General features: G+C 31.6%; 1 protein-coding gene across 4 annotated transcripts in view; it reads right to left on the minus strand.

Annotated features, from left to right (window-relative positions):
* The window catches only part of LOC139514244 (inositol-trisphosphate 3-kinase A-like), a 52,631-nt gene extending 25,759 nt beyond the window's left edge, over positions 1–26,872 (minus strand). Inside the window, exons 1-3 of one of the 4 annotated variants that reach the window (XM_071303130.1) lie at positions 26,742–26,858; positions 15,908–16,075; positions 3,982–5,007 (exon numbers count right to left, since the gene is read on the minus strand). In XM_071303130.1, coding sequence (XP_071159231.1) covers positions 3,982–4,980 — 999 coding nt within the window. In that variant the 5' untranslated portion in view covers positions 4,981–5,007; positions 15,908–16,075; positions 26,742–26,858. Of the gene's footprint in view, positions 1–3,981; positions 5,008–5,550; positions 5,630–6,443; positions 6,575–15,907; positions 16,076–26,741 lie in introns of those variants that run through there. The other 3 variants (XM_071303129.1, XM_071303131.1, XM_071303128.1) reach the window with 3 other exon arrangements.

A 26,872-nucleotide genomic window follows, 5' to 3' on the forward strand; every position in this document is an offset into this window, starting at 1 on the left:
AACAGATTATGTGTTAAAAATTCAGTACACATCATTTCTGTAATAAAAACTTGTACATGTGCATAGCATGACAAAATCATTGTAATTTAAATAAGTTGAGGACCTCCTACACTTCCTAGCTTGGTGTGAACATCTTAATATTGAATTACAAAAGTAGAGTATGAAGACAAAAATAAGGATAAAGTTATATAATATATATATGTAAAAAAAAAAAGTGTTCAACAAAGGATTTAAAGGAGGGGTAAAGAACTTGTCTCATTTTCCTCAGCAACATGCTGCCCTATCATTTTTTTTTCTCAATAAAGTCATGCCTTTTGTTTAAAAAAATGTATACTTAATGTGCTTATTTCTTGATTTAAACAATTAGAGTGAATATTCGGTCCTAATTACTGGTACATATAAATTAATGCAGAATTTGTTTATCCTCAAATGTTCTTAATTAAAATGCGATTCCATGTACCTTTGATTGATAGTTGTAAATAATTAGGTCAAAAGTAGGTCAACCATGTCTGAACTCATATATGCAACTGTATAATACAATTATAATCCAAATACTTAAACATGTATCAATAATTTGTTACACAGGCTGAAAAAAGACATAAATTTAATAATAAAAATAATATTTTCTCAAGTCTGCAGGCAGCAGCTTTTAAACGACCGCAGAGGTCAAACCCTGAACAGTTGGGGCAAGTATGGACCCAACATTCAAGCTTGATACAGCTCTCAATTTGGATTGTAATTAAATAGTTGACTCAGCATAGGTTTCTGACACAGAATGGATGTGGTCTAATGAACTAAAATAATTTTTTGCTTTTGAGCAAAACAAACACTATGCTGTTGATATTTGAAGAAATTTTATTTCTGAAATCTGAAATTAGAAAAAAGTGTACCCCCCCCCCCCCCCCCCCCCCCCCCCACTTTCCCCCCAAAAAAATACAGCTATTCATCTCAAGACAATCATTAATCATTATTTCTTAATACATAATTTTCAAGCAGTTTAAGGGAGGTAATCAAACATATATATACAAAAGTATTCTTTAAATGGAATTGGATTACCTCCCTAACATTGCTTTTAAATTGTCTAAATTGTCCTTTAACCAGAAATACCCTTGTTTTTTCACCCTTTTTTCCCTAATTGCTTAATGATTCAAGCCATAACCTTCCATAACCAATTAACCATTCCTTTGTAGAATGTAAACTTGTGGTATAATTAATTTCAGACAGATTTATACACTTAAACACAAGTTATTGAATGGATACTACAAATGCTTATTTGGGCCCCTAATTCCTAAACCTTTGGAACCATAATCCCCAAAATCCATCCCAACCTTCATTTAGTGGTATTGCACCTTCTGGTTTTATAAAGATCCATTCACTAAAGCTAAAGCTATTGTCCTGACTAAATGGGTCTTCAGACAACGACACAGACACCAACGATTTGATAGCATTATACGATGCAAACATTTTTTTTGCGGTCATATAAAAATTAGGCCAATTACAATGATATTCACATTTAATCTATACAGCCGTATGAATTTGAAACATCAAATTAAAAAAAAGTATGCAGTGATATTAACCATGAGTCTTCTTAGCTTGTTAGAATTTCAGTAACCCCACAGTGCAAGTGTGAGCGAAAAACCGTGAGGGGAAAACCGTGAAGAGAGAAAAGGTAAATACACCTGGATTGTAGTTATGTGTTAATTGATTCATTGAAAAATGAAATAAAACACCACATCATTTAACACTGTTATGACAAAGTTTATGTAACAAAAGAAAACACTTGGAAAATATTCCCCCCCCCCCCCGAAAAAAAAATATACAAAATATACATTGTATGTCAACTCACTTATATTTGAACATGCTCCATGATTATGTGTAGAATGTTTATCAAGGTCACAATTGTTTAACTTCTGCATCTACCTATATATAAGCCTGAAAGTTAATAAGCAGCAAAGATTTTGTTTAACAATAAACAAATGGCATATATGGCACATGGGGCAAGTGACATGAAAAAGCTACAGAAGCAACTATAATTTTCCCTGCAAAAACACAGGAAGTTTCCAGAGTTGTCTCCACTTGAATATAATATCAATGTAAGTATTTCTAATTGATTTGAAGATTTACCCATAGAATTTGAAATTGTTTAAAGCCTCACAATCATAATCCCCCATGTTTTACAAACTGAATCAATATATTAAGGATGAGGATGCATTTTTGGGATAGAATAAGTGTTATATGTCTAAAACCCCTCTTTTTGGCAGGAATACTTTAACAATTACATAAATTACTGAAAGAAATAAGGAGACTGCAAATTCTTTCTTATGCCTACAACTAATGTTTAGCCTCCAGAACCCACTTTTCAAAACTTGCTGATCAATCAGATTAATATTTCAACATTAAAAGTCATATTAAATAGCTGCTTTGTTTCATTAGTTTATGCCTTTCATTTGTTAAACATACATGTACCTTATCCATACACTTATGATTTTTTTTATTGCTGTAGCATACATTTGTATATAAAGAGTAGGCAATGTTACAAAAAAACATAGTAGGCATGTACATGTAGGTTTTCTTCCAATTATGATTTTTTTTTTAAGTACTGTCTAGTATCATGTACAATGTATGTGTATAGATTTTTTAGATATGAAACCTGCAATTTTGTTATTAAAATTGTAAAAATGGTCTAGCAAAATGTAAATAAACTGATGCATAAAAGTAAGGTCAGCCAAAAACATTTTTTTTATATTGGCCCTAGTAATCATACAATATCAGATATCTCTTACAATTATTCATTGACTTAATCATTGTTAATACATGTAATAAAATAATATAAATCTTAAATACACTCATAATAATTCAAATCCATGTCAAAAATATACATGTACACATGCATGTACTATACATAGAGAACTGCTGAACCAACGCCTACTATACATGTCACAGTACAGAATATGTGGGTTTTTCTTTTAGTTAAATCTGGTTACATCATGTACAAATGATGAAGTACATGTATCATGAAAGTTATAATGTCACATTTGACCCACATACATTTGTTAAAGATACATGTATAGCATATAAATGCTTTCATTTGAATTCAGAGGAGTCTGAGAGGACAAATAAACAGTTTAAATATAATCAGAAAAGACAGTTGACACTGAAGCTTAACTACCAATCATTCATTTACTACAATGTTACAACAAATGTATACTTAAATACATGTTACAATGTATATGCAACAAATATAAAAAAAAAAGATGTAGTATATTAAAGGGATATCGTTAAAATGAAATTTTGAAAGAAAAAAAAACATATTGTGATGTACTAATTGTTCTTACAGTAACAAAATAACTTATACCAACTACATGTACATGTAATATCTATCTAAATTATAAGGAACGAGCATGGAGAAAGTCCTATTTATTCATATACATGTAAGCCCAAAATGACAAAATGTACATAGGTACGTATCTACATGTAACTAAAGCATATTTATACTGTACAATGTGTATGTGGACAAATGTACATACATGTTTGTGTGTACGCATGAACTTGCTTTAGCTCTCAAGATGTCTGTAACCCGTAAATACTCTTTGTTTTAATATGCAGATAAATAAACTGTATAAATAAAAATAGAAGCAGCAAGATGTTGTACGATTGCTAATGACATGAATGAGACTACATTTGTAGTCTCCACTAGCTATATATAGAGACCAAATGATGTCAAAGTTAACAACTATCATGACTATAGGTCACCTTCAAATAAACTGTTTTAATTGTGACCATTACATGTACCGTTAAAATCGTTAAATAAGCCGCAGGTTTTTTTCTTTTTCTTTGTCCCTGCGTGTTATACTCAGGTGTGCTTTATGTATGTATTTTTTCTGTTTTCAAGACGAGCGTGAAAAAAAATATCTGGATTTTTTTTCTGGAGACAATTAGTATAGTCATTAATAAGTCATATACACTATACATGTAACTTACTTTTCTAACTGGTTTAAGGTCTTGAATTTCTTCTGTTGGCTCATCAAAATCTGTCAGATCTGTTAATGAAGTACTAGAATTTGACCTACTTCCAGAAATTATACTGGAATTGGAATATGGCCGGGAATCGTCTGAGTCTACAGAAAGTTGTCGATCTAAGTGTAAATGACCTTCATTTGTTTGTTCACTAATAAGATCCTTAATGTTACAATGCACTTGATCTTTTGCACATGGTCCACTATGGTCACTCACAACAACAGCTGGAACATCCACATTTTTACAAAATGTCTGAAAGTCTACGCCACTTTCTGTTGATAACTGCTGATGTGGCTTTCTATAATTGTCTTTAAACCAGTCCACACATTGTGATGAGTTTGTATCCTGATAATCAGACTGAGGTTCTTCGTCTGGAGTAAGTAAATCAACAGCTGAGTCAGCATTACTTGATCGATTGCTACATATACTTCCATTGCTGTTCCGAGGACTTAGTAATAAGTGTGAAATTGGTTTTAGTTCTGTGTCAAAGTTCAACCACACAGGTTCAGTATTGTCCTCTTCTCTCAAATAAAACATATTGTCCTTTGGTCGAGTATGTTCCGAGGTCATACAAGATTCACGGTGTCTATTTTGTTTATTGTTATCATCATCATCCTCGTCAACACATTGACATGAACTGATGGTTTCTGTGGGATTGTGAAATATTGCACGATGTTTGAATGAATTTAATGTTTCCAACTCTTTACTTGATCCTGATGCAGATTCAGTCTTTGCTGAATCTTCTGTCGGCCATTTTCTCTGCTTCTCTGGGATGATTTGACTGTCATTAACATTACACTGGAAGGGATGTTTTGGCATATTTGATAAATGGGCACTATTAATGTCTGTAAAAAGATGGCTTCTATCAAGTAAATATTGACTAGATTTATCGGTTCGCTGGTCAGAAATGGTACATATCTTTAAGTCCGTTGGTGGACTTATCTCTCTCTTCTTTTCCTCCATTTTGCCAACACAATCTCCATTTCTTATCTGTAAAACAGGAAAATTTTTAAATCCATCACAGCTAAAGGAAGTGTCAATATATATAAGTATATAGATATCCTTGTATATATCATATATGTATATAAATATATCATTTTTATTGTAGCATCTGAAATGACATTTGCAATTTGTGACATTCTTTAACATATATTTATAAGATAAAATGTAATATAATCAGGACATATTGACTTCTGCGGGACAGTTTTACAACTTGATATTTCTTGCAATAATCAATACCAGTACATGTACATGGGTCTTATCTAGACCAAAAAATGGACAAAAAGTTTTTACTTTTTATGTGTAGCTGTTTTGCTCAATTTCTAGAAGTATGGACTGTTTAAATTGATTGATGTAATCGCAACTATTAAAATTGATTTACGTTAAATAAATTATCCTGCTGACACATTTTTTTAATATTTACCCTTATACGTATTGTACATTCGTTCTTACAAACTTTGATTTTTGAATTGGTATGTCAGAAGCTGATTTAATTTGTGCCAGTTTTAGAAGCAAAGTAAAAATGATACTAACAACATAGCTTATCTTCCTTGTTTTCATTCTCATCTTTGTATTAAATCTTTCTCATGTATAGTTAAATAAAATTACAGGAAATACAAAATAAATATAATATTCACTTCCTGCTGTTGTGTATTTGTAAAAATACTGTACATGTACATTTTGTATCTGTGCATGTAATAACAAATAACCTTTGGTGAGCTAGCTTGCATACCCCTGCACTCTTTCCCTATTCTGCAGAATTTAAAATATTTTTTTAGTAAGTATGACCTTGACCTTTGAGGTATGGACCTCAAAATCAATACCGATTCTCCCCTCATTTCATGTGACCAGATATCCAAGATAGGTAGCAATCCCTTATGAAGTATTTAATTTAGCAACTTTTCTGTCCTTTTTTCTCTCTTTTCAGTAACATCAATGTTTGAATAATATTAGAATGCTACCCTGTGGATGTGGTGGTCACAGAATCAAAAGAGTATCTGGAAATGAAACAGAGACTGAATTATGGTTCAAACACAAAACATTTCTCTGTAATTTCATTCTCATTTCTCTATATACTTTAGGCCCCTACTATTTCTCTACATCCTTAGGCCCCATATCATTTCTGCATCCACTTATTTAATTACTCCCAGTTCTCTTCTCTCAATCCTTTTAGTGTATTTTTTATTTCACAATGAAGATTTACCTCACCAATTCCCAATTAACGATCAATTAGGCTTTCCATCTCACATCTATCATTTTTCATTCCTTTAGGCTATATCTCTCTCTGTCTATGTCATATTAAAACAAAATATTTTATAAAGTAAAGACAAAATTCTGGATGATCAAAACAAAATACTTTCGGAAAACTAAGAAAACTATAAACTTTCAATTTAACTCATGACATTGATAATAAATTTAAATCTTACCATGCTTGGAATGTTTCAATCCAAAACATCAGACAACCTTACACAAGATATGATATATATGTCAAACAAACATCAAATTAAAACACCAAATACATTTGTAGTGTCACTGATTGAATATAGGTACTAATGACGAAAAACATGATCATGTATATTTAGAGCATAATATTCTAATAAAATCAGTGTAAAAATATTCAACGAGGGGATTTTTCTCACAACAATTATCATAAGTTCATCGTTCCATAAGTTTGTGAGCGTGACTTTTGAGTATGCTACAACTTATCACATCCCAGATCAAATTACAAGTGTTTTTTTAAAAAGAATATTACATTAAAAAAATTATTTAAATTCAACAAGCAATTTTTATCTCTACAGGAGCTGATCATACTTGATCTTCCCAACTTATTATTACAGGGGGTAAACTACCTTGTATAGCAACTTCAAGTTCTTTTGTTATTCAAGGTTTTCACGGGGAAAATATTTGATCAATCGGTTGAAAGTTCAATGTACACATAAAGTAAATATAAAATTCTGTACAGAGATTGCAGATGAAACATCCCCATCTTCACATTTGCGGAAGGGTACACTGTACATGTAGCATTTATTATGAAAACATTAAAGAATTAGAGTAAATGGAGATGTACCTCTATCAATGAGACAGCAACACAATAAAAGCTGAACGAACAAGATGTCAACCAAATGCTCCGCAGGGCGTAGCTTTATACGACCGCAGAGGTTGAACCCTGAACAGTTGGGGCAAGTATGGACACAACATTCAAGCTGGATTCAGCTCTAAATTTGGATTGTGATTAAATAGTTGACACAGCATAGGTTTCTGACACAGAATGAATTTGTTCTAATGAACTTAAAATTTTTGTTTTCTCTTAGAGCAATTCACTATGTTGTTGAATATTAATCCTCTCAAAAAAATGTTTGAAGAAATTTTCTTTTTTATTTATGAAATTTCAAATGAGAAAAATTGAACCCAATTTTTTTAATCACATTCCCCTTTCCCTTATTCCAAAACTAATCTCAATTAAAATTTCTAATGGAGTTTGCAACAATAACTACTCATTTAAATACATCATAAAATATTAAGATGTAAAAAAACTGCTAGTTATCACTGAATGGTAAAGATTATTTTAATTTATCAGTTGGTAGTAAAAAGTGAATATACATTGTATATTGTATATAACAAAGATTTAAGTTGATTCTGGACAAAGAAAGATAACTCCAATTAAAAAAAATCTTGCTATTGCACAATATTTTGCAATTAGATATTTCTTGCTTACTATTCTGGACAAAGAAAGATAACTCTAATTAAAAAAAAAATTGCTATTTCACAATATTGTGCAATTAGATATTTCTTGCCATTGCGCAATACTGTGCAATTGAAAAGACTTGCTATTGCACAATACTTAATATAATAATTTTGGATCCTGATTTGGACCAACTTGAAAACTGGGCCCATAATAAAAAATCTAAGTACATTTTTGGATTCAGCATATCAAAGAACCCCAAGATTTCAATTTTTGTTAAAATCAGACTAAGTTGAATTTTGGACCCTTTGGACTTTAGTGTAGACCAATTTGAAAACAGGACCAAAAATGAAGAATCTACATACACAGTTAGATTTGGTATATCAAAGAACCCCATTTATTCAATTTTTGATGAAATCAAACAAAGTTTAATTTTGGACCCCGATTTGGACCAACTTAAAAACTGGGCCAATAATCAAGAATCTAAGTACATTTTTAGATTCAGCATATCAAAGAACCTAACTGATTCATTTTTTGTCAAAATCAAACTAAGTTTAATTTTGGACCCTTTGGACCTTAATGTAGACCAATTTGAAAATGGGACCAAAGGTTAAGAATCTACATACACAGTCATGACAGTTAGATTCGGCATATCAAAGAACCCCAATTATTCAATTTTGATGAAATCAAACAAAGTTTAATTTTGGACCCTTTGGGCCCCTTATTCTGTTGGGACCAAAACTCCCAAAATCAATACCAACCTTCCTTTTATGGTCATAAACCTTGTGTTTAAATTTCATAGATTTCTATTTACTTATACTAATGTTATGGTGCGAAAACCAAGAAAAATGCTTATTTGGGTCCCTTTTTGGCCCCTAATTCCTAAACTGTTGGGACCTAAACTCCCAAAATCAATACCAACCTTCCTTTTGTAGTCATTAACATTGTGTTTAAATTTCATTGATTTCTATTTACTTAAACTAAAGTTATTGTGCAAAAACCAAGACTAATGCTTATTTGGGCCCTTTTTTGGCCCCTAATTCCTAAACTGTTGAAACCAAAACTCCCAAAATCAATCCCAACCGTTCTTTTGTGGTCATAAACCTTGTGTCAAAATTTCATAGATTTCTATTAACTTAAACTAAAGTTATAGTGCGAAAACCAAGAAAATGCTTATTTGGGCCCTTTTTGGCCCCTAATTCCTAAAATGTTGGGACCAAAACTCCCAAAATCAATACCAACCTTCCTTTTGTGGTCATAAACCTTGTGTTAAAATTTCATAGATTTCCATTCACTTTTACTAAAGTTAGAGTGCGAAAACTAAAAGTATTCGGACGCAGGACGACGACGACGACGCCGACGCCGACGCCAACGTGATAGCAATATACGACGAAAAATTTTTCAAATTTTGCGGTCGTATAAAAATGAAGAATCTACATACACAGTTAGATTTGGTATATCAAAGAACCCCATTTATTCAATTTTTGATGAAATCAAACAAAGTTTAATTTTGGACCCCGATTTGGACCAACTTGAAAACTGGGCCAATAATCAAGAATCTAAGTACATTTTTAGATTCAGCATATCAAAGAACCTAACTGATTCATTTTTTGTCAAAATCAAACTAAGTTTAATTTTGGACCCTTTGGACCTTAATGTAGACCAATTTGAAAACGGGACCAAAGGTTAAGAATCTACATACACAGTCATGACAGTTAGATTCGGCATATCAAAGAACCCCAATTATTCAATTTTGATGAAATCAAACAAAGTTTAATTTTGGACCCTTTGGGCCCCTTATTCTGTTGGGACCAAAACTCCCAAAATCAATACCAACCTTCCTTTTATGGTCATAAACCTTGTGTTTAAATTTCATAGATTTCTATTTACTTATACTAACGTTATGGTGCGAAAACCAAGAAAAATGCTGATTTGGGTCCCTTTTTGGCCCCTAATTCCTAAACTGTTGGGACCTAAACTCCCAAAATCAATACCAACCTTCCTTTTGTAGTCATTAACATTGTGTTTAAATTTCATTGATTTCTATTTACTTAAACTAAAGTTATTGTGCGAAAACCAAGAATAATGCTTATTTGGGCCCTTTTTTGGCCCCTAATTCCTAAACTGTTGAAACCAAAACTCCCAAAATCAATCCCAACCGTTCTTTTGTGGTCATAAACCTTGTGTCAAAATTTCATAGATTTCTATTAACTTAAACTAAAGTTTTAGTGCGAAAACCAAGAAAATGCTTATTTGGGCCCTTTTTGGCCCCTAATTCCTAAAATGTTGGGACCAAAACTCCCAAAATCAATACCAACCTTCCTTTTGTGGTCATAAACCTTGTGTTAAAATTTCATAGATTTCCATTCACTTTTACTAAAGTTAGAGTGCGAAAACTAAAAGTATTTTCGGACGCAGGACGACGACGCAGACGCCAACGTGATAGCAATATACGACGAAAAATTTTTCAAATTTTGCAGTCGTATAAAAACTTCATGTAATCAACGATAGATATGTTTCTTAATGCAATTTTTCAAATTCAAAATTGGATTTTGTCTACAGTACAAGTTGTGAGTAAAATTAGCAGACATTGCCAAATGTCTACCATGAACCCCATGCAATTCAGAACCTCCGATAGAAGTGATGCTTAATACTGTAAATTTCTGTCTGTAAACATTCAAATAAACTCTAGAAAGAGTTGCAAATACAAAACAAGTACCCCAAGATATAGCAAAGTTAATATATGCTAAGAGAAATCCGGAAAAATAATTAAACAACAGGCATTCTGAGAGTATATATCAAGGCAATACATAGTCGACTACCAGTTAAAAATTCATTGTATTGGATCATAATGCCAACTTTATCTATAACTTATCATGGTGTTAACTATAAAATAACAATTATCAAATCAGTATTTTAAATCATGAAGAAAAAAAGTGTGGAAAATTGAATTCCAGAAACTGAGGGATGGATAGATAGATGAATGGAATGCAAAGCTACATTGTAAAGTCTCCTTCTACATCGTTGGTAGGGGACAAAAAAATACCTAAACAAGAGCAACTCTAATGAGGAGATTCTAAGAAAGTTTTAATAAAATCGATAAAATATGGATTCAGGAAAAGTAGCTGATAAAATTTGTAGATATGACAGTAACTGACTGCAATATGTGATTATGACACTGTAGTGTGTGGTTATGACACTGCATTTGTGGTTATGACACTGAAATTGTGACACTGCAGTTGTGGTTATGACACTGCAAAGTGAGGATATGACACACTGTGCCAGCAGTGTGTGGTTATGACAAAACATTCTGATGACATGACACAGCAGTATAAGGATATGACACTGCAGTGTGTGGATATGACACTGCAGTGTGTGGATATGACACTGAAATGTGTTGATATGACACCACAAAGTGTGTGGATATGACAAAGTCCACTTCTTTAAAATAAAAAAATGAAACGTGAAATAAAACAGGTTTATGAGCTTTCAATGTCCCCTTGGTATCTCCCATCTCTTTCTCACAATGTATACAATTACTACCGGTAGTATTGTAAATTCTAATCAATGTGGTAGATACAAATATCTTTTCAGTTATAAAATAGATACTGTTTACCATAAATTGATAATGATTTAAAAAAAAACAGAAATGAATCAGAAAAGACTTTTAGATTTTCATATATATCTTAATTTGATAAAGAAAATTTACCTAAAAAAATGTGAATTCAATGATCCCTAAATTTACTGTAACTTCAAAAATAATTTTGCTGTCAATGCAAAAAAATGCAAAATTATCCAGGTGAATATTAATTCATAATCACATTTAAAATTTCTGAAGTGATTTCCTTCATAAAACGTTTTCATTTGCATTAATTAAAAAATTGCATTATTACCAGTAATTAGTGATTCGCATTAACAAATGCACACATTTCTTCTGAATTTACAGTATTTTAGGATTATTGTAAAGTTAGGATGAATATGTTGTTTTAACTAAGAAAAAGGCTCTTTTTTGTCAATGCTTATTACTTATAATTAATAAGTCTACAATTTTCTTTATTTTAATTCCAATTGCATACAAATTCTTACAAATTTCTAATTTGACTTACCAGCGTAACTTGGAACATCAACATGCAATCCTTGTATTTGTAACATGTTAATAAAAAAAAATTGAAAGATAGATTTCACTTATATATAAACAACAAAAGAAACGTCATATCATAACGTGTTAATTTTCTTGATGTCAATATGACGTAAAACTTACAACATTAAACCAAAATATTGCCAACTGAAATTTAATTGACCTTCTCTTCTTTTGCATTTTAAAGGTTAAAATATATTATTTCAAACTTAAACAGTAGGGAAAAGTTGCAAGGTGTTATCAAAAATGTTAGGTTAACTGTTACTGTTTTTGGAAAGTACATGTTAGTAGGATTATTAAATTAAATGAATCTGTGATGATTCAGGATGCCAAGAGATGATAGACATGTAGTATGTTCTAAATTTAACAATTTGCACAAGGCTAAAATAATTAAAGTGACTAGCAATATAACCTCCTTTTCTTTAGGGTTTTGTCAAGGCCATTCAGGATTTTGTAATCAATATGAATTAATACATGTGACCATACACTATATTTTCCTTCAAAAACATTTTCTACATTAATCAAATTTAATTAACAACCATCAATTTTGAAATCCCACACACACCCTACCACAAGCTACATTGTAATAGCTGTATATGAATGAAAAATTAAATAAAATTTGCATTGTGAACAGTCTTCTTGGTTTGTCAATTTACTGTTTTCAAACAATTTTATTTCCACCTATTCTTACAACTTTTATCTTCATATCTTTACACACTAAGAGTATTCAAATTTATCAGCAAGTGAGTAAAGGGGGATAACTCTAACTTCTTTCACCGCTTATGTTTACAAGCTTATTATCTGATTTTGACAAAGTGTGCTTACTAGTCTTTAGGCTATTTTTAGTTTGTTGAACAAAAAAATAAAAGTTTGCCTACATGTTTTAACCCAATAATAAAATGTATCGATTGGTATCCCCCGAATAATAATGATTTTTTTTTCAAAAACTGTTCTTACAAACTCAAAAGTTTTCAATTTTGAATACTGCCATTTTTTTTAACTCCTTAATTTAAGATCAATGTGTACTTTTCTGCATCACTGCTACTGTTACCATAAATTTATTCCATTAATTGATGACGGTCAAAAATTGAAAATTTGATTGACTATTTCTAATGAATGTATGTTACAAAATCATTCCAAAGTCATCCTCCTGGAGAGGTGGGGAGTGGATTGTAACCTTTGGTTTACGAAAATGATTGTTTCATACCAAAAATACTCACTTCATTCTTCAACTTAAGTTAGGACTTACATGCAAATACACATTTTGTAATTTACTGGGGCTCTCTGGTGGTGATTTAGTGGTCTAAGTGGATCAACTACTGTATCAAGAGCCTGTCAACTCAGAGCTTGTCAGTTAATTCTTAATTGGCTACAATTGTCATTGTCAGTTTCCTATGAAAGGTTGCGGTTCTTTCCCTGAACTCTGGTTCCCCAACAACACAAATTTAACTACCACAATATAGCACAATACTGTTGAAAGTGGTATTAAACACCAATTAATCAATATATTCCATGTAGTTTACTAAATTTAGCAATAAATGGGGTATGTGTCCATGGGCTACAGATGATGCCCCCACTTGCATATGCATATATATGTGGTAAAGGGACATAACTCAAGAATGGTAATAAAAAAAATGCTACCCAAATTCTTTCTAAATCTGAGTTTTGTGGAAATAAGCATTGTGAATAAGTTTCATAACTTTTGGTTGAGGCAAACTAAAGTTAGAAAACAGAAACCAATGGATTTTGTCATATTAGCATTCTTCTATCAAGTTGTTGATCGATTTTGCTGTTTTTAGTCTCTACCTATTTATTAATCTTTTTTTAATCATATATTATTTTTTTATCTTGAAGAAACATATTTCCAAGATTTAATAAAGGTTTAAAAAGTTATGGATGTTTAAAAATGCCCTCTTAGACTAGAATATAAAATGGAAACAGATAGAGTCAACTGAAGAATTTGAAGATCTTGTCTTGCTCTTCATTTTTTTGCTTTTTAAAATTTCCAACTATCTACTTATATTATAGTTTTCAAGATAAAGCAAACATGAAAAATTCAGAAAAATTGTCAAAAAAAGAGCAATAACTTCAATCAGGAGTCAACCAACAGTCCTGATGACCTATGTTGCTTGGTTGATCATTTTTGCTTTACAAACTTCTATCCAGTGGCGGATCCAAAAATTTTCATAAGTTGGGGCCCACTGACTGACCTAAGAGGGGGCCCGCTCCTGTCACGCTTCAGTGATTCCCTATATAAGCAACCAATTTTTTTCCCAAAAAGGGAGGGTCCCGGGGCCTCTGGCCCCCCTAAATCCGCGTCTGCTATCTACATGTATTTATGATAGTTTTCAAAAAAATAAGCAAAAAATGCTAAAAAATGGAAAAATTTGTCAGGGCAATAAATTCATTAGGGTGTTGACTAACAATTTAGATCATGTTGACTTATTAGAAGATCTTGTCTTGCTGGTAATTTTTGTTCTTCAAAGTTTCTATTAGGCAAATTGAGCTAAAAAGCTTCTCTCCTAAATTTCTTCAAATTCACTCAATATCAAGTAATGACTAAGTTAATGAGGTCTGAAAAACTTGAACCTTAGATTGTATCTAAATGTTAGCTGTGAAAAAAACTCAGTCTATATATCAGTAAATACAGAAAAATAAAAAAATAACATGCTAAAATTTTACTCTGAATACTCTCTTTTGATCTAACAAAGTTTCTATACATGTTTCATAAGATTCCATGAAGGTTTGACAAAGATATTGATGTCTAAAAAAAACTTACCAGAATGAAATAAATTTAGTGACCTTGTGCAATTCACGTTCTACTTTTTATCAAAAAAAATAATCGATGTTAGTTCATGTTCAATAAAAACAATATTCCAATATCTTTCTACAGTGATAAATTGATAAGATTTCAAAATAAGTTTATTTAAAGGATGTTTCCTATCATTGTAATTATTTTAGAAAAAATATCTCTTTTATTTTTAGGCACAGTAATAACACTTGTGAAAACAAAGGCAGTAGCAGGTGAAAAGATAGGGAAATTGCATCAAATGGAGCATGAACAGTATAGAGATTTATTAGGGTCTGTATACCTGTACTTTATGGCCCTGTAAAACTTTCAACATGGCAAAGTTAAACTTTTTTCTGGGTATAACTTTTTGGTAGTATACGATTTCATGCAAATTTGTATCAGATTACACCCAAAAGTAGAACATCTTTTCATGTAAATTTGCAAGTTATATAGCACCTCACATACATTGTATACAAGAACTTACATATCAGTAGTTTTTAAGAAATGTTTGTGTTTGAAAGTTCTTGATAGTTATATTGTAGATTGTAGATATTGGACGCACAAGACTAATAAAGTGTTAATGTAGATAATAATGGTAAATTTTGTAACCAATATAAATTTGTAACCTTCAGAAGCTTATAAAGTAGCACCTGCTTAATGTTATAAAATAAAAAATAACAAGGTTAGAAAAAGAACAGTCTAACATCAACATCTTACGTCACTGAGTCTTTGGTGGATAGTTGTCATATTTGCAATCATACCACATCTCCATTTTTTGTATAAATACATGTATTGACTAGATCAGAGGGAAATACTTACTAATACAGGTCAATAGAAATTTTGATAGGACACTACTGTAAAGATCAGTCCCTACCTGATCAATTTATACTGTAAAACAGGTAGATAAAAATTTTGACAACATTTAAACATTTTCAAGCCTCATGTAATTGTTTGAAATTTGATAGTGTAAAGAAGTACAAACATGTACATATATGCATATGTCTTAAAGAAAAGTTCCATATTGACCTATTTTTAAGAGATGACCATTCAGTATTCTAATGAAGCTGAAAACTTCACTCTTCACAATTTGCAATTAACTTAATATACCATTGAGTCTGGTTATTTTTTCATTTGTTTTATAGAACATGCAAATGAACAGACTTTACATATGAAAAGGTTACATGTACATCTTTCAAAGTCTACCCAATTTAAAATTTGCCTTATATTGATTGATATATATATTTCTGTGACTGAATCTCAGATCCTTTATAACGTTTACCTAATCTGCAATAAATTCCATATTCATGTCTTTTATATCATGTGTTACAACTCTAGAATCTACTGATTAGAAAAGGTAATACTAGTGTAGGCCACAAAGCTGAATTAACTTTTGTTCAGTCTAGGTGGTCAAGAGGTCACTTGTTTTGACTTGTTTTCTGCCTCCCAGCTGAAAAAAATGGGAATTTATTTTATTTTTTTATTCAGACAATTGATACTGGTAAATTTCAGAACAGAGCTTGAGAATACTCGAAGTTTAAATATCAAATGAGCTTAACTTAACCTTTTTGAAGAGAACAAGAGTGAACACGCTGAAATGTCTCGCCTTCTTTTCTTGCCATTGATATAATGTTGATATAGTCCTAAGTATAAAGCTTTACTTCAACTTCCACATCAAATTAAAATGATCTAAGAAAATGAGGTCAAGGTCATATAAACCAAACGTGAAATACATGTACACCGTACAATCATTTAATACACTAAATATAGTTGACCTATTGCTTACAGTTTCTAAGAAACTGACTTAACCAACAAAACTAAAAATTAACCAATGAATCATGAAAATGAGTTCAAGGTCAGATGAACCATGCCACGCTGAGCGCAGCTAGATACTACGGCAGAGCATCCCTGAACAGTTGGTGCAAAAATGGACACAATATCTGCGCTTGATACAGGTCTTAATTTGGACTGTAATTGAATATTTGACACATACAAGGTTTCTGACACATTATAACTGTAGTCAAAGAACTTAGAATTGGTCATATGATTTGAATTTATATATTTTTTGCTTTTGTGCAATACACAATGCTGTTGCGAATTCACCCCCTCCCCCCTAACCCCCCCCCCCCAAAAAAAAAGGTTAACCTCCCATTTTTGCTTTCGAGCAATACACTCTGCTGTTGGGAATTGACCACTACCCCCAACCCACCCCTAAAAAATGTTAATTCATTTTTTGCTTTTGAGCAATACACTCTGCTGTTGCGTATGGACCACCACCCCAAAAAAAAAATGTACCCCCTTTTTTGCTTTTGGGCTATACATTATGCTGTTTGCCTTTTGACTCCCCCCCCCCCCCTTATACATAATTTACAAATAGTGAAAAGGAGGTAAATCAAAACATACACAACATTGTATTTTAATGTATTTGGATTATCTACCTTACACTGCTTTTAATTTATCTTATAGCGAACCCTATGATAGTTTTCCATAGATTCACCTGCAAGTTACCTGTCGATTTAAACTTTTGGCAGTTCTATTGTCCCATCTAACAAATACAACAGGTATTGTTCTCTGTATAGTTTATTCACCAGGACCTTTAAATTTCTTCTAGGAGAAATATATCACTCATTGATTAATATACCTGAACAAAAAATTGAACTGTCAATGATGAAAAAATACTTATACCAATACTAAGAAAGGACTCACAAAACTGCATGTGGTGTTGTATTTATTCAATACCAAAAACTCGTTTTTAATGTGTTCAATATTAATAATGATTTAAAAATTAAACGTTGATTTCTGATCAAATATTCAATAAATATTTTTGTGTGTTTGATAAATAAAAATTTGAATATTATTATTTTTAAATTAAGGTCTTCATAAACATAGTCTATAAATTAACAACAACAAAAAACATGCAAATTCATTGGAAAATACTAAAAAATGTGTCTAAAATAAACTTTTTATTATTAAATCAGATTTTATATTGAACAGATTGAAAATATATTAATGATATATTGAATAAATACAATATTACATACAGTTTATGTGAGTTTATAGAAGTATTTCAATAAAAAAACAGATAATTTTTTGGTCAGGTAAATTAATCAATGAGTGATATATTTCTCCTAGAAGAAATTTAAAGGTCCTGGTGAATGAACTATACAGAAAACAATACCTGTTGTATTTGTTAGATGGGACAATAGAACTTACAAAAGTTTAAATCGACAGGTAACTTGCAGGTGAATCTATGGAAAACTATCATAGGGTTCGCTATAATTGTCCATTAAACAGAAAAACCTAGTTTTCCCCCCTTTTTTGCCTCTAATTCCTAAATGGTTTGAGCCATAATCCCTCAAAGTCAATCCTAACCAATCCTTTGTGGTATGGAAACTCGTGGTATTTATACACAAGTTATGGTCTGGAAACTACAAAAATGCTTTTTGGGCCCTAATTCCTAAACTGTTTGAACAATAACCCCCAAAATCAATTTCAACTTTCTTTTAGTGGTATTGAATCTTCTGGTAAAATATAGGGATCCATTTGCTAAAACTAAAGTTATTGTCTGAAAACTAAATGTGTCTTCGAAAGACAACGCTGACGAAGACAACATACATGCAATAGCATTATATGTCTACCTTCTAAAATATGAAGCTTTTAAGAAGTTAGTTAACGCCGCTGCTGTCGGATCACTATCCCTTAGGCCATGTCCAGCTTCGCCGACAATAAAACAAGGTGCATTATTCTTATTTGGTTATTGTCTGAAAGATTGTTAGACACAAATTGGTCTGATTTGGAGTTTGAAAGAGACACTTAAAACCGGAAATAGATGATTGAATCAGACAACTTTTCTGTAAATGTACAGTACAAAATTAGGGAACAAGAGTCTGCAACAGGAAACAAGCATTTAATTTTATTTTGGCCAAATAAATTTTTAGCTGATGTACTACCTTTCCTGCCAAAATCAATAGTTGGAAGTATTACCTTTTTTTTGGCAAAATCAATAGTTGGATGGATTACCTTCTTTTGGGCAAAGTCAATAGTTGGATGTATTACCTTTTTTTGGGCGAAGTCCATAGTTGGAAGTATAACCTTCTTTGGGCGAAGTCAATAGTTGGATTTATTACCTTTTTTAAGGGCAAAGTCAATAGTTTGATGTATAACCTTCTTTTGGGTGAAGTCAATAGTTGGATGTATAACCTTCTTTTGGGCGAAGTCAATAGTTGGATTTATTACCTTTTCAAGGGTAAAGTCAATAGTTGGACGTATTACCTTCTTTTGGATGAAGTCAATAGTTGGATGTATAACCTTCTTTTGGGTGAAGTCAATAGTTGGATGTATTACCTTCTTTTGGGCGAAGTCAATAGTTGGATTTATTACCTTTTCAAGGGTAAAGTCAATAGTTGGACGTATTACCTTCTTTTGGATGAAGTCAATAGTTGGATGTATAACCTTCTTTTGGGTGAAGTCAATAGATGGATTTATTACCTTTTCAAGGGTAAAGTCAATAGTTGGACGTATTACCTTCTTTTGGATGAAGTCAATAGTTGAATGTATTACCTTCTTTTGGGCGAAGTCAATAGTTGGATTCATTACCTTTTTCAAGGGTAAAGTCAATAGTTGGATGTATTACCTTCTTTTGGATGAAGTCAATAGTTGAATGTATTACCTTCTTTTGGGCGAAGTCAATAGTTGGATTTATTACCTTTTCAAGGGTAAAGTCAATAGTTGGATGTATAACCTTCTTTTGGGTGAAGTCAATAGTTGAATGTATTACCTTCTTTTGGGTGAAGTCAATAGTTGGATTTATTACCTTTTCAAGGGTAAAGTCAATAGTTGGACGTATTACCTTCTTTTGAATGAAGTCAATAGTTGAATGTATTACCTTCTTTTGGGCGAAGTCAATAGTTGGATTTATTACCTTTTTCAAGGGTAAAGTCAATAGTTGGATGTATTACCTTCTTTCGGACGAAGTCATTAGTTGGATGTACATGTACTACAAATGTACCTTCTTATTGGCAAAGTCATATCATTTTCGTAAAAAAATTAAAGTGATTGAAAGCACTAAAAGGTAAAGATTGCTTTAACTTATCAGTGGATACAAAATTAAACATTTACTCAACCATAAATCATAGACAACAGAAGATAACTCCAATTTTAAAAAACTTTCAAACTTTGAATACACAATTGCAATTTCATATACAAAAAGGTGCAATGTTAAAAATATCTAGTTAATACAAATCTCATACCCTATTTCATGCATTCTAAATACAACCTTGGATACACATGTAAGTCATACTTCTGATATAAGTCGAATACTTTCATCTGATCCCTTTAATAGACTTCAACTTACATGTAGGTTCCACAATTTTTCCATTAAACACATGTAACTATTTTATTAAAGTAATTGAAATGTAATCATAAGTTAATCAATCAGAATTATATAACATCTAATTTATTCCTGTAATCAATTTACAGTAATAACAGTTAAAAATGATTGCCCAATCCTTGATCTTCTGTCCTCCCTTTATTTCTGTGCCTCCTTCGATATACAATGTATCAGAGCCAATCATGATCACTAACTGTATATTGAAATAACCCTCGAGTCCCTCTTTCCAGAAACCCTCATTATAGTTCCTTGCATGTTTGTTTGGATGTCAGAACATCAAAAATAATAATACATGTATTAGAAAATGGGTGAGGTGGCGGTGTTAAAAAGGCATCAAAAACACCAAAAAGAGGAAAAATTACAATTTTTGGGGCATACTTAAGTTACAGAACAGAAACTAAAAATTTAGCATTTTTTCCATTTATAATTTATAATGGGCATAATTCCAGAATGGTCAAAGTGACCCCACCAAAATTCAAGTTTGATCTGTATTTTGTGGTAAAAACAAGGAATTATTTGAATCTAGAATAATTTTGAATTCTGGAAAATTGATCAGAAATAAATGATGAAAACTAACCCAACTAAATAGGGTTAGCCATGCGCGCATGGCTAAGGTTAATTTTACTTTCACTATCATTTCAGTATGAACTAACTAACCCCCCTTAGCCACATGTGCATGGCTAACCCTATTTAGTTGGGTTAGTTTTCATCATACATTTCTGATCAATTTTCTAGAATTCAAAATTATTCTAGATTCAAATAATTCCTTGTTTAAAAAGCATTGTGTATAAGTTTCATAACATTTGGTTGAGGAAAACTTCAGTTATAGAATGGAAACTAAAAATTTTTGCTATTTTTTCCTTTTAAAAAAGAGGCATAACACGATAATGGTTTAAGTGGCACCACCAAATTTCAAACTTGATCTTTGTTTTGTGGTTATACATGTAAGCATTAAAGCCATTATAAATAAGTTTCATAACATATGGTTGAGGCAGCATATTGTAGAGAATGGAAACTAAAATTTTTGCAATTTTACCATCTACATTCTACTTTGATCTGTCAAACTTGACCAATACTAAATGCTTCCGGTGGGCGCAAGAAAAGATAACCAAAGAATATACAAGCAAGTATATAGTATGACAGAAAAAAAATTAAAACAATAATAAAGTAATGTATAAATAAGGGGGGTCCCATTTGCTTTTCGTTCATCTGACCTGAACCAATCCATTGCATCCGGGCTTCCATGGTGGTACTGGGGAAAATAATCTCCCCCGACACAGCTCCAGAACAGTTAGAGTGACACCACCATTGAAACTAAAATTCAATCTGTGTTTTGTGGTAATAAAATCTACATATAAGTTTCATAACAAATTGGTTGAGTCAAATTTAGGTTACAGAAAGGAAAGTATCAAAATTGCATTTATTCCGTTTATAAAGTGGCATAACTCTAGAATGGTTAAAGTGAGGCTACCAATATTCAAACTTGATCTGTGTGTTGTAGTAATAATTGTTGTGTATAAGTTTCATAACATTTGGTTGAGGCATTTTCAAGTTAGAGAACGGAAACCTATTTGGGACGTACAGACATACACTGTACGTACAGCATGTACAGACAAGGGTAAAAAAATAATTTGGCAAAATAAAACATGAAAAACCATCTTACAAACTAAATGATGACATTGAAGTTGATCACAGTTAAAATTTCAGTAGAGGAAATCAAGACGCTAGTTTACTGTTAGAATATATATATAATGTACCTTATATAATAATCTATAAATTATATAGGGTAACACGAATGACCGAATAACACTGTTATTATCCGAATAACACTTGTAATGACCGAATAACACTTGTAATGACCGAATAACACTTGAAGTTTTAATATTAAAATAATAATAATCTTTATTTGTCATATAAGTAACATTATACTTGTGACATAAACAAAAGTAACAACAACAATAAAATATTAGCACATATTGGTGACTTTTAAACATTGATTATTGAATATTAATATATTATATCGATGTATTTTACAACTTAAACCAGATGCTCCGCAGGGCGTAGCTTTATACGACCGCAGAGGTTGAACCCTGAACGGTTGGGGCAAGTTTGGACACAACATTCAAGCTGGATTCAGCTCTAAATTTGGATCGTGATTAAATAGTTGACACAGCATAGGTTTCTGACACAGAATGAATGTGTTCTAATGAACTTAAAATTTTTGTTTTCTCTTAGAGCAATTCACTATGCTGTTGAATATTAATCCTCTCAAAAAAATGTTTGAAGAAATTTTCTTTTTTATTTATGAAATTTCAAATGAGAAAAATTGAACCCAATTTTTTTAATCACATCCCCCTTTCCCTTATTCCAAAACTAATCTCAATTAAAATTTCTAATGGAGTTTGCAACAATAACTACTCATTTAAATACATCATAAAATATTAAGATGTAAAAAACTGCTTGTTATCACTGAATGGTAAAGATTATTTTAATTTATCAGTTGGTAGTAAAAAGTGAATATACATTGTATATTGTATATAACAAAGATTTAAGTTGATTCTGGACAAAGAAAGATAACTCCAATTAAAAAAAATTCTTGCTATTGCACAATATTTTGCAATTAGATATTTCTTGCTTACTATTCTGGACAAAGAAAGATAACTCTAATTTAAAAAAAATTTGCTATTTCACAATATTGTGCAATTAGATATTTCTTGCCATTGCGCAATACTGTGCAATTGAAAAGACTTGCTATTGCACAATACTTAATACAATAATTTTAGATCCTGATTTGGACCAACTTGAAAACTGGGCCCATAATAAAAAATCTAAGTACATTTTTGGATTCAGCATATCAAAGAACCCCAAGATTTCAATTTTTGTTAAAATCAGACTAAGTTTAATTTTGGACCCTTTGGACTTTAGTGTAGACCAATTTGAAAACAGGACCAAAAATGAAGAATCTACATACACAGTTAGATTTGGTATATCAAAGAACCCCATTTATTCAATTTTTGATGAAATCAAACAAAGTTTAATTTTGGACCCCGATTTGGACCAACTTGAAAACTGGGCCAATAATCAAGAATCTAAGTACATTTTTAGATTCAGCATATCAAAGAACCTAACTGATTCATTTTTTGTCAAAATCAAACTAAGTTTAATTTTGGACCCTTTGGACCTTAATGTAGACCAATTTGAAAACGGGACCAAAAGTTAAGAATCTACATACACAGTCATGACAGTTAGATTCGGCATATCAAAGAACCCCAATTATTCAATTTTGATGAAATCAAACAAAGTTTAATTTTGGACCCTTTGGGCCCCTTATTCTGTTGGGACCAAAACTCCCAAAATCAATACCAACCTTCCTTTTATGGTCATAAACCTTGTGTTTAAATTTCATAGATTTCTATTTACTTATACTAACGTTATGGTGCGAAAACCAAGAAAAATGCTTATTTGGGTCCCTTTTTGGCCCCTAATTCCTAAACTGTTGGGACTTAAACTCCCAAAATCAATACCAACCTTCCTTTTGTAGTCATTAACATTGTGTTTAAATTTCATTGATTTCTATTTACTTAAACTAAAGTTATTGTGCGAAAACCAAGAATAATGCTTATTTGGGCCCTTTTTTGGCCCCTAATTCCTAAACTGTTGATACCAAAACTCCCAAAATCAATCCCAACCGTTCTTTTGTGGTCATAAACCTTTTGTCAAAATTTCATAGATTTCTATTCACTTAAACTAAAGTTATAGTGCGAAAACCAAGAAAATACTTATTTGGGCTCTTTTTGGCCCCTAATTCCTAAAATGTTGGGACCAAAACTCCCAAATTCAATACCAACCTTCCTTTTGTGGTCATAAACCTTGTGTTAAAATTTCATAGATTTCCATTCACTTTTACTAAAGTTAGAGTGCGAAAACTAAAAGTATTTGGACGACGACGACGACGACGCCAACGTGATAGCAATATACGACGAAATATTTTTCAAATTTTGTGGTCGTATAAAAAGAATTACAGAAAGAAGATATACAACGAAAATTTTTTCAAATTTTGTGGTCATATAAAAAGAATTACAGAAAGAAGATATAAGTTCATAAAGATTATTTAAAATTTAGTGTGTACATCGAACATGGCGGCCATTGTGATTTCCGTGGGGTGGTCACCATATTGGATTTACACATTAAATTTTAAAAGTTTTTTATGAACTTATGTGCCTTCTATAAATCATTTATGAGTTGTAAAAAACATCGATAATATATTATTATTTAATAATAAATGTTTAAAAGTCACCAATGCAATATGTTCTTATATTAAAATTTTAAGTTTTATTCTGTCATTACAAATGTTATTCGGATAATAACAGTGTTATTCGGTCATTCGTAGTACCGAATTATATATGATATGTATTATGTACAATGTATATATACTGTAGAACAACAATATGATAATACATGCGAGTAAAAATAACATGCACTAATAACTTTCATGAGCTTATCAGCAGCACATGACAGAATTTATTATGACTGTTATCAATTATAGAACTGTGAACTATGACATATAAACTAGGGAAATCGAAAAATTATAGGGTTTGTCAACTGTAGTGGTTGACGTTCTAACTATTATATTGTACTTCCGGTCGGGACACTTTCTTTGGTCACGAGCCCGGTCGGGTCTTTTGTGGGTACACTAACAGCTGCGCGTAGTCCCGAGATAGCCTTGATTACATAGGTCATACTGACGGCTGCTAGGAAAACCCTTGGAAAAGCAATAAGATTGATGGTAAGAACGGAAGCAAGTTAACTCGTACCAACGGAAACTCGTACCATGTTAACTCGTACCAAAAAAGTGAACTCGTACCAACGTAAAGTCGTACCACTGGGAAGTCGTACCATTAAAAATATATTAAAAAATACGAATGTTTTGTGGTGTTTTTTCTTACTAAAATTAATAAAAAAAAGTTGAATTACTGTAATTTTATACTGGATTTTAATGAAAACTTGGACAAAAATACGTTTTTTTTTAGGTATCATTTACTTTCCCTTGAAGGTGTCACTACTCTTTATTAAAGCAATGCATATCTGACACATTAAATGAACATGACATTACTTGAACTGTTAAAAGAAGTTGTCATATTTTGAAAACAATACATAGAAGTTATTAACGACCTTACTGGCTATTGCTCGGTCGGTAATCATAACCTTGTGCAAAATATTATATATAAAAAAAATCATACTTTTAACATGTTGGTCATAAACAATTTACAACCTTTAAAACACACTAAATTAATTCTTTCAGTGAATAAAATTCCTTTGAGAAACAAAAGAAAAGTACCCAAATCTATTCAATGTAACTGCTTTTTAAAAATGATTAAAAATTAAATCCAACTAGAACACACCCGTGATATCGCGAGTCCGTGACTGAATTAAAGTATAGAACTATGCATATTATCTGATAAAGTCATGCCGATTAGAAGATGCACAGTTTTCTCTGCTTTAAAAAGCTTTCTGTTTGAACCCGTCGACCTTGAACTTATCAATTATTGGTAATATTAATTATTTGGAAAACAAAAGTGCCTGGAATGGAGTATTTTTTAATCAACAGCATTGTCCTATATTAGTTATTTGATCTTTGATTCGCTGTTTCACGTCATGCCGGCTAACAAATTGAAAACTGTACCTATACGGCTTAATTTAAGTCCAAATTTTTAGTATTCGTATTGTCATCTTAGAAAGTCATACTGATTAAAATACTACAATAGTGAACAATGTGACAATGGTTGAATTTAGTAGTGTCAGCCCTGTGGTTATTACCCGTGTATATAGCAAAATCCTAAATACACTGTATGGTGGTGCGCCTGTTAGATGCGGAACGTACAGATACGGTAATAGGTAACAGATGAATATACTACTGGTACCGGTATCGGATTCGACCCGGAACTTGTTCATTATTGGCAATATTAATTATGTGGACTGCAAAAGGGTCTGGAGTGGTGTAATTTTTAATCAACACCAATGTCCTATATTAGCTATATATAAAGTTGAATTCTTTGATTTGCTGTTTTTACCTGATGACGGCTGACAAATTGGACCTCGTCATTTTAGTATTATAGATGGTTATCAGTAGAAGTTTAAAAAAGAATGATTCAAGGGAGACAACAAATCAAATCTGCCAAGGTATTGTCTATATCTAATACACATAGAACATTAGCTACAGATTGGTCATTGTACTTTCAAATTATATACATTTTACAGACTTAAGAGGTATTGAGAAAAATAACAGTACAAATGTATAAATTCATAATTAAACACCAATCAAATGCATTTAAATAAGTTGGTACGAGTTAGCAGTGGTACGAGGTTTTTTTTAGTGGTACGAGTTGACGTTGGTACGAGTTTACATTGGTACGGGTTAACTATAATTCGTAAGAACGTCGACCACTGAATTATGTTTAAAGTGTATGGACATCAATAGTTTAATAAATCATCAGAGCTTATATAAGGAATTAATTATTATCTGACTAATAATATCTCAGAACCAGGGAAATAGGAAACAAGACGGGAGACTATATAGTTTATATTAACACGAACTAAACATCGCAACTTTCACTCCCGTTACACAACAAACGAGGTTTAAATTTATGCATTTTGCCATTTCACGGTACGAACTACGATTTCTCCCAAGTTTCGCTATCATAAAACGTTATTGCTTTAAGAATATTACCAAGATCAGAACCAGTGGAGTCCGTTGTCCTGTAACACACACATTAGCGTGCAGACGTGCAAATGTTTACATTCTCATGTCTATCTTTGGTGGACGAGGGTTTTCTTTTCCGGAAGTAAGCGGAAGTATTT

This window comes from Mytilus edulis, chromosome 3 (genome assembly GCF_963676685.1).
Source record: "Mytilus edulis chromosome 3, xbMytEdul2.2, whole genome shotgun sequence".
NCBI lineage: Eukaryota > Metazoa > Mollusca > Bivalvia > Mytilida > Mytilidae > Mytilus > Mytilus edulis.